Below are 9,876 nucleotides of genomic sequence, written 5' to 3' on the forward strand. Positions count from 1 at the left end.
GTCAGGAGGCTTGTGGATCTTGGGGAGCAGGTAGAAGAGGCGGGGCCTGGGCTCACTGGGACCGTCCAGATATTGTTTCTGTTTGAAATTGATGAATTTTTGTCTGTAGAGTGTTTCTGTAATCTTTCTAACTAGTGTCTGTGTCTCTAATTGTAGTGGGTGTGTCAGTAGTTGGTAATATGTGTTGTTATTTAACTGTCTATGTGCTTCTAAAATGTAATTGTCCCTATCCTGAATAACTATTTGGCCCCCCTTATCTGCTGGCTTAATGACTATGTGTTTGTGATTACCCAATGTTCTGATGATGCGTTTGTGTTCCTGACTAATGTTGTGCGTTCTATGTGGCAGGGGGCGCCAATGTGTGAGTGCTTGGTTGTTTTTATGGATGAGTTGTGAAATAGCAGGTGAGAGTGTGTCCGTGTTTGGTGACCAGTGGGACGGCCCAGTGAACAGCACGGGGTCCCGCCTCTGCCCCCCCTGGAAGTGATCCAGGAGTTTCAGCCTCCTGTGGAAGGTGTGCAGGTCCCCCCTGAGCTCCGGCCGGGTGGGTGGGTTGGGTGTGGGAATGAAGGTGAGTCCTTTTTCTAGTAACTCCAGCTGTGCAGCTGTGAGGGAGAAAACGGCACAGAGGTTGGTGATGTTGGACTGATGGGGAGGTGTGGTATGACAGTTATCCCCAGTTATAAGTTTAACTGTTCCTTCCAGTACCTGAACAACATCCCGGCCGTGTCAGAGGTCCAGTGTATATTGTCTGTGCCAGTCCGGAAGAGTTGTGAGTTGATGTCTGGAATGAAGTTATATTTGGCAGTGATGGTGTCATTGAGTTTGGTGAGGAGTGTCCGTTTGTGTGAGTCCAGTCTGGGTGAGAAGTTTATTACAGGGATGTAGATGGTGGCGTTGGGGAAGGTGGTCTGGCTGGTCCTCCACATTGTCTGTAACTGTTTGGTGAATGTGGTGGGGTCGTGTTCTGAAAGACAGTTGTTGAGTCCGGCTGATAAGATGACCTGTGTGGTGTTGTGACATGGGGTGAGTTTTTTCAGGATGGTGGCTATGTGATGAAAGTTTGCTCCGGGGTAACTGTCTACTTGGATGTGTGGGTCTGTGAATGAAGGGATCCGGGAGAGGTTGGAGTCACCTATGATGAGTGTCCTCTTCCGGACCTCCAAGTGCCAGTCCTGTATTTTTCTGTGTGTGCGTGGGTGTGTGTGTGGTTCCGGGCGACTCGGGGAGCCATGTGCCGCCACAGAGGCCCTGGTGGAGTGAGAGGTGGATAACTCAGATGTTGGGGTTGTTTTCAGCTTTGCTGTCGTTGCTCCCTTCATCATCATGGAATTGTTATCCACCTCTATGCTGGTGTCTGGCTCACAGGGCTCTGTGGCAAGCAGCTCTGGCTCCCCCTGCTGGCTGTGGTGTGTAACTGTAGGTGGAGAAGATGAAATGGTGTTACTGCAGGGTAAAACTATGTTGCTGTAAGGTGGTGATTGTACTGGGAGGGTGCTGACTGGGTGTGGGGAAGGTGAGGAGGGAGGGGAGGAGGGGGCGACAGGGGGGCAGGCAGAGGACCCAGCCCGTGCATGCCCCGGACGGTCGAGTGTGCCCTGGGGGATTGGGTGGATTTCAACCTTCACCCGCCGTCCGGGGTTGCGTTTCGGCAACGGGGGCTGTGCCACTCCGCCGCGTCCCGATGCCGCCGCCGACCCCCCCAGCGTACAGAGGTCTGTGGAGAGAGGTTGTGTGGAGGTGGAAGGGGGGGAGTGAGGGGAGGTGGTGAGAGGAGCAGGGGAGGGGGGTTGATGAAGGTTAGGTTTAGGGCAGGGGGGAGGTAAGGTGGTAGAGGGAGGAGGGGGGGAGGAGGGGGGAGGGTTAGGGTTAGGGAGAAGGGAACCCCGACGGTTAGGTTTAGGGCAGGGGGAAGGTAAGGTAGTAGAGGGAGGAGGGGGGGAGGAGGGGGGAGGGTTAGGGTTAGGGAGAGGGGAGCCCCGACGGTTAGGTTTAGGGCAGGGGGAAGGTAAGGTAGTAGAGGGAGGAGGGGGGGAGGGAGGGGGAGGGGAACCCCGAAGGTTAGGTTTAGGGCAGGGGGGAGGGAAGGTGGTAGAGGGAGGGAGAGGGGAACCCCGAAGGTTAGGTTTAGGGGAGGGGTTGGGTGAGGCAGTAGGAGGAGAAGGAACGGAGGGAGGAGGGTTAGGGTCAGGTAAGGTCATAGGGGAGACCGGAGAGGAGGAAGAGGGAGGGCAGGTGGGAGTAGGTAGGAGAGGAGTAAGAGGGAGGTTGCTGAGGGTGATGGGTGAGCCTGTTGTTTGGGGGAGGGGAGGAAAGTCTGTGGGGGAGAGTTGAAGCACAGGAGGGCCCTCCTGGCTCCGGGGCCCCCTGGTTAGGAGGTCCCTTAGAGTGGAGACCGAGGAGGACGTGAATCTCCTCCTGTACCTCGCCCTCCCCCACTGGAGGGCCCTGTCAAAGGCCTCCTGGCTGTAGGGGGGGATGTTGTCCAGCTCCACAGCAATAACGTGATCGTAGTGCTCTGTGAGGATGGTCATGTTGTTCTGCATCCAGGTGTGGGTGTTCTGTTTAACTTTATCTAAGGTGGTGAGGTTGGGTGAAGAGGGTTTGATGAAGGCGGTGAGGCGGTGGGCTTTCTTCATCATCCCCTGTGGGAATGAACCGGTTGTGACTGTGTTGTAGAGTATTTCGGAGTGGTGGATGGCCTGAAGGAGTTTAAAATACCGTTTACTTTGTACGTGGAGTTCCGGTGTGAGCTGTGTGTGTGACGCTGGTGGTCGGGTGCTCGCTCCAGGCGGGGGGGCAGTGGAGCAGTGGTTGGTGCTCCCCCACCTCCCCCGGCCTGGAGTCGCTAGTGGTGTGAAGCGGTTAGTGAGAGTGATGGACATGTCGCTGTGGAGCTGGAGAAGTGGTGAGGGGAAACCCAGCCGATAGACGCCCCCCAGAGAATGAGTGGAAAAATACTGGCACCCCCCACGGACAAGGGAGGAAGCACCAGAAATAAAAGAAATAAAAAGAGGGCCAGACAACCTGAGCTAAAAACAGGAGCTAAAATGGAGGGTGGACAGGTGTGTCTGGGCCTAAAAACTGAAGCTAAAAAGGTAGAGGAAACCCAACCCGGGGGAAGAGATGGGAGGGAATTTAAAAAGGGGGGGGGGGGGGAATAAAAAGAAGTGTGAATAAAAGTGCAATTAAGATTGTTTGTAAAAACCAGTCTCTTAAAAAACTCACAGGTCAGGGGCCTGGTTAAGGCCTCCTCAGCAGGGCTTCTCCTGGTCTGAAAAGGAGGGGGGTACTGTACCAGTCTTTCTCCCCTCCAGGGGGTGGTTTTATGTAAAACCCATAAGACCAGTAAAAGCAGGATAAAAGCAGGATAAAAAGCTGACGTGTCCTTGGAGATCCGTGCAGACGGTGGTGACTTGCTGTTCTTCAGTGTGCACACCTAAAACGCTGTCACTCACCGTATTTGATGGGTTGTAGCTGCAGGTCTCCTTGGGTGATGGTGTGAGCTTAAAATCCGCTGTTGGAGCTGTTAAAAACCATGGTGAGGTAAAAAACGGTTTAAAAACAATCCGTAGAGCTTAAAAAAAGGTTAAGAGAGCACTTTAAAAGTTTTGTATAAAAGAAGAAATAAAATAAATAAAAAAATTAAAAGGGGTCCTCCCTAACCCTAACCCTAACCCTAACCCTAACCCTAACCCATACAATTAAAGTAACATACATGTACACTAACATACAAGTGAAGTAACATACATGTACACTAACATACATTTAGTAACATACATGTACACTAACATACATTTAAAGCAACATACATGTACACTAAGACACATGTGAAGTAACATACATGTACACTAAGACACATGTGAAGTAACATACATGTACACTAACATACATTTAGTAACATACATTTAAAGTAACATACATGTACACTAACATACATTTAGTAACATACATGTACACTAACATACATTTAAAGTAACATACATGTACACTAACATACAAGTGAAGTAACATACATGTACACTAACATACATTTAAAGTAACATACATGTACACTAACATACATTTAAAGTAACATACATGTACACTAACATACAAGTGAAGTAACATACATGTACACTAACATACATTTAGTAACATACATGTACACTAACATACAAGTGAAGTAACATACATGTACACTAAGACACATGTGAAGTAACATACATGTCCACTAACATACATGTGAAGTAACATACATGTCCACTAAGACACATGTGAAGTAACATACATGTCCACTAAGACACATGTGAACATATGTGTACTTATCATGGGATGTATTGTCGTGTGGATAGACCAAAGAAAGGTGGTGTCATGTTCAGGTAATTCTGTCTGAATCACCAAACAGCTGGAATTTCTCGCAGTGAGAAATTTGTAAGGATTTAAATTGAACAGTGGGTTAGGGTTAGGGTTAGGGTTAGGGTTAGTTAGGTTGGGTTAGGGTTAGGGTTAGGGTTAGGGTTAGGGTTAGTTAGGTTGTCAGAGGCAGGTTAGGGTTAGGGTTAGGGTTAGGGTTAGGGTTAGTTAGGTTGTCAGAGGCAGGTTAGGGTTAGGGTTAGGGTTAGGGTTAGGGTTAGTTAGGGTTAGGGTTAGGGTTAGGGTTAGTTAGGTTGTCAGAGGCAGGTTAGGGTTAGGGTTAGGGTTAGGGTTAGTTAGGGTTAGGGTTAGGGTTAGGGTTAGTTAGGTTGTCAGAGGCAGGTTAGGGTTAGGGTTAGGGTTAGGGTTAGGGTTAGGGTTTAGGGTTAGGGTTAGGGTTAGGGTTAGTTAGGGTTAGGGTTAGTTAGGGTTAGGGTTAGTTAGGTTGTCAGAGGCAGGTTAGGGTTAGGGTTAGGGTTAGGGTTAGTTAGGTTGTCAGAGGCAGGTTAGGGTTAGGGTTAGGGTTAGGGTTAGTTAGGTTGGGTTAGGGTTAGGGTTAGGGTTAGTTAGGTTGTCAGAGGCAGGTTAGGGTTAGGGTTAGGGTTAGGGTTAGTTAGGTTGTCAGAGGCAGGTACATGTGCCGGGAGTAATGTGTTGCAGTCCTTGATGCAACTTTTATCAAGACGAAATTATAATGAAATTGTCTTTACAGGTGATCTAAACTGGGATTGGCTGAAGCCAGAATCTGATGATTTGAAATGTTTTTGTGACTCTGTCAACCTGACCCAGTTGATTAATTCACCAACTCGCCCAAATCATAAAACCCTGACAGATCGACCCTCATTGACTGGATCTTGACAAATGTTTCTCACAATTGTTCAGCTGTTGGTGTTTTTTGCAATGATTTGAGTGACCATTGTGTTGTTGCTGCAAACAGAAACACCAGAATCCACAAAACCTGTGAACTTTTAAAGAGAGATCTAAAACATTTGAATGAACAAGCGTTCATACATGATCTGTTTTCTTTTAACTGGAGTAGAACAGAGCTGATCCCTGATGTTGAGATGACATGGGCTTTTTTTAAAGATGCTTTTATGAACATTTTAAATAGACATTTTAAATAGACACCCTTCAGGAGATACAGAGATAAGCCCTGGGTTTCTCTTGAACCTGCAGAGACGATACATGCACGAGCCTGGGCAACAGCTCGTAATACTGACTGGAGTGCTTTTAAATGTTCTTCTTCTATTAAGAAAGCCAAATCTGAGTATTATTTGTCTGTCACTACAAAAAATGTAAACGATCCAAGAAGATTTTGGAACTTTATAAAATCACTTACTGTCAATACAGGAATGAATGAATTGTTTTAACAAGCGTTTTGTTTCTTCTGGATCCATATTTAATTCATCGTGCCCTCCCTCTGTGAAAGTCCTGATGTGTACCGGTCAGTCTTCAGTCTTCTCTGTGAAGGATGTGCCTGATGCATTAAAAAAGCTTGATCCTAGAAAACCTTCAGGACCAGACTTGTTGGATCCTTATTTCTTGAAGCTGTAGCTGCTGATTTTGGAGCAGAACCACTTGCTTATCTTTTAACCTCACAGTGATTTCCAAAGAAATTCCAAAGATTTGGAATTCTGCCTTTGTCCTCCCTTTTCTGTAAAAGTACTAAACTGTTCTGACAAGAATCAGCACTGTGCTGCACTTTTTATGGATTTGTCCAAAGCTTTTGACCGTGATGTTTTAAAACTCAGACTTCTGAGCTCAGGTCTGTCAGAGGAAGAAGTTGGTTCCAATTATCTCAGCAGTCGGTCGCAGTGCATAAGATATGACGGGGTATGCTCAGATTTTATACCTGTCCACCAGGGGGTGCCACAGGGCTCTGTGTTAGGTCCACTTTTATTTACCATTGATATAAATAATCTCGATCAAAATGTGAGAAATGCCACGTTACATGTTTATGCTGATGACACTATTGTGTACTGCTGTGCTGCATCTCTGGCACAAGCAGTCGAACATTTACAAAATGAAACTTGTTTTAAACTTTAGCAGGTCAAAGAGCACAAAATGTTCCTGTGTTGTTTTCTGGTGATGGAAAGGAAAGGTACAAATACCTGAGCATATTGATTGATGACTCCCTAAATGTTAAACCACATGTTCTGTTGCTGGTAAAAACGCTAAAACTGGGTTTCTATCTAAGAAACAAATAGTGTTTTTCTTTTAATATAAAAAAGCGACTTGTGTGTGAAGCTCAGTGTCTCCATACGCTTGATACTGCTGACCTGCATCCTTGATCCCTGTTTGTAGAGTTCTGGCTGTGAGCTGTCCTCCCGGGTTGGATGGCCTGCCTTGGTGACCCGGAGGCTCTTACACTGGGACACCTGAATTTCCCTCGGGATCAATAAAGTATCTATCTATCTATCTATCTATCTATCTATCTATCTATCTATCTATCTATCTATCTATCTATCTATCTATCTATCTATCTATCTATCTATCTATCTATCTAAGGCCTGTTCTCTGTGTTTCATGCAGAGAAGAAGCAGACTGTGTAAAGACCTTCAGCCTGGACTCTTAAAGCTTAAAGAGTCCTTAAATGTCTTTAAATATAAAGACTCTAAACGTTGTCATTGTTTTCAGCTCGACTGTCTGAAAACTTTTCATTCTTAGATATTTGAATCCTCCATGTTTTTGAAAGTCTTAACCCAAACCCTAACCCTAACCCTAACTCTAACCCTAACCCTAACCCTAACCCTAACCCTAACCCTAACTCTAACCCAAACCCTAACTCTAACCCTAACCCTAACCCTAACCCTAACCCTAACCCTAACCCTAACCCTGTTTCCATCTGTAACTTTATGTTTGTTTGCTGCTTCCTGTCTGAAAACATCTTCATCTCAAAGGGACCAAACTGCTTTAATAACAACAAGTGTCCACTTTACACTTATTATGGGATGTATTGTTTCTTCTTTAGACTTATTATGGGATGTAATGTTTCTTCTTTACACTTATTATGGGATGTATTGTTTCTTCTTTAGACTTATTATGGGATGTAATGTTTCTTCTTTAGACTTATTATGGGATGTAGTGTTTCTTCTTTAGACTTATTATGGGATGTATTGTTTCTTCTTTAGACTTATTATGGGATGTAATGTTTCTTCTTTACACTTATTATGGGATGTATTGTTTCTTCTTTAGACTTATTATGGGATGTAATGTTTCTTCTTTAGACTTATTATGGGATGTATTGTTTCTTCTTTAGACTTATTATGGGATGTAGTGTTTCTTCTTTAGACTTATTATGGGATGTAGTGTTTCTTCTTTAGACTTATTATGGGATGTAGTGTTTCTTCTTTAGACTTATTATGGGATGTAATGTTTCTTCTTTAGACTTATTATGGGATGTATTGTTTCTTCTTTAGACTTATTATGGGATGTATTGTTTCTTCTTTAGACTTATTATGGGATGTAGTGTTTCTTCTTTAGACTTATTATGGGATGTAGTGTTTCTTCTTTAGACTTATTATGGGATGTAGTGTTTCTTCTTTAGACTTATTATGGGATGTATTGTTTCTTCTTTAGACTTATTATGGGATGTAGTGTTTCTTCTTTAGACTTATTATGGGATGTATTTCTCTGTTTCAGCAGACTCTCCACAGCTGTAAATGCGCCCCATAGCGGCAGCGCTGCGCTGTGACCGTGTGTGTCTCTTTAAAAGAGGTTTTCTCAGGACGGGGAGGGGGGGCTGTTGGGTTCATCGAGTTCATGTGGTCTTGTTCGCCTCCTCCTCGCTCAGGTCTGATGTTTGCGGGCTGTGCGGAGGCTGCAGGTGAGGAGACTCGGTGTGTCCGCGTGCACAGAGACTCTGGACGTTTTTATCTGACCTCTGGTTAGGACGCGTATCGTAGATCAGCTGATGATCCTCACAAGCTGCCATTTTCAGGTCATCTGAGGCTGCCGGTGGGAGATGAAGGGGGGGTCTGCGGAGTGAGCGCGATGGCTGATGGATGCTGCAGAGGAATCATGGACCGCACGAGGACGAAGATTGCATCAGAGCCGGGAGCCCGGTGCTCGTTTCCCGCTCCGCAGTACGTGCAGCCGGGCTGTGCGCAGCCGCAGGTAGCCTCAGACATCCAGGAGCTGGCCTCCAAACGCGTTGACATCCAGAAGAAGCGTTTCTACCTGGACGTGAAGCAGTCCGCGCGCGGCCGCTTCCTGAAGATCGCGGAGGTGTGGATCGGCCGCGGCCGCCACGACAACATCCGGAAGTCCAAGCTGACGCTGTCCATGTCCATGGCCCCCGCTTTGCGCGTGCTGCTCGGGGATTTTATCGACCACTACGCCCGAATTGGGTTGCGGGGGGGGGCGGGTCCGCAGCTTGACGAGCACGGAGCCGACGGTCAGGGCCGCGCGCACGAGCCCCGCAGGAGAGCACAGGAGCAATGCGTGGGACAGTCACCCACTGGGTCTGCGGGATCCGACGAGCACGCGCACCGCGTGCTGAAGAGCGACTTCATTGAGCGGGACAACCGGAAGTACTTCCTGGACTTAAAGGAGAACCAGCGGGGACGCTTTCTGCGGATCCGGCAGACCGTCAGTAAGGGCCACGGGACCATGGGGTACTATGGACCCGGGATCGAGCAGACCATAGTCCTGCCTGCACAGGGTCTTATCGAGTTTCGGGATGCGTTGTCTCAGCTCATCGAAGACTACGGGGACGAAGACGCAGATGAACTGGACCAGACCAACTTCCGGAACCATGATGATGGTCCCGAGCTGCCAGAGGCCGCGTCCTTCCGGGTCGACAACAAAAGGTTCTACTTCGATGTGGGCTCAAACCGATTTGGGGTGTTCCTGAAGATCAGTGAGGTCAGACAGCCGTACAGGAACACCATCACTGTCCCGCTCAAGGCCTGGTCCCGGTTCGGAGAGAACTTCAACCGGTACGAGGAGGAGATGCGCCGGATCTTTAGCACGTGCAGCAAAGAGAGACGGACTGACAGCGAGGAGCAAGAGGACTGAGTACCTGAGGAACTCTTTCCCCCCCCCATTCTAAGGGCTGGTCTACTTCAGATCTGAACCTGCCAACAACTTTAGTCCTCCACCTGGTCCACCCCCCCCCCCCCCATCTTAACCCAAGTCTTGACCCGGATCTGACCCGGGCCAGATAAAATCCAACTTTACTTTAAAATGATATAAAATACCTGTTTACGACTTTAATCACAGAAAGAAAGAAAGAAACGACTTCCTTTATTAAATGATGTAGTTTAGTTTTTAGCTGATGTTCAAATTTACAGAAAATGATAAAAAAGATCTTTAAAGTTGAAGACTGAACAAAAGTCACTTTAACGACCTGCAGAGAGAGAGAGAGAGACAGAGAGAGAGAGAGAGACAGAGAGAGAGACAGACAGAGGGAGAGAGAGAGACAGAGAGAGAGAGAGAGACAGAGAGAGAGAGACAGAGAGAGAGAGAGAGAGAGAGAGA

General features: G+C 47.0%; 1 protein-coding gene across 1 annotated transcript; it reads left to right on the forward strand.

The window, feature by feature from the left end:
• The first annotated feature begins 7,924 nt into the window (after nt 1-7,924).
• Nucleotides 7,925-9,501, forward strand: purg (purine-rich element binding protein G). Its single transcript, XM_079364109.1, has one exon. The coding sequence runs from the start codon at nt 8,389-8,391 to the stop codon at nt 9,412-9,414; it is 1,026 nt and encodes a 341-aa protein (XP_079220235.1). The 5' UTR covers nt 7,925-8,388; the 3' UTR covers nt 9,415-9,501.
• The last annotated feature ends 375 nt before the right edge of the window (nt 9,502-9,876 follow it).

This window comes from Symphodus melops (genome assembly GCF_947650265.1).
Source record: "Symphodus melops genome assembly, chromosome: 16".
In the NCBI taxonomy this organism is placed as follows: Eukaryota; Metazoa; Chordata; class Actinopteri; order Labriformes; family Labridae; genus Symphodus; species Symphodus melops.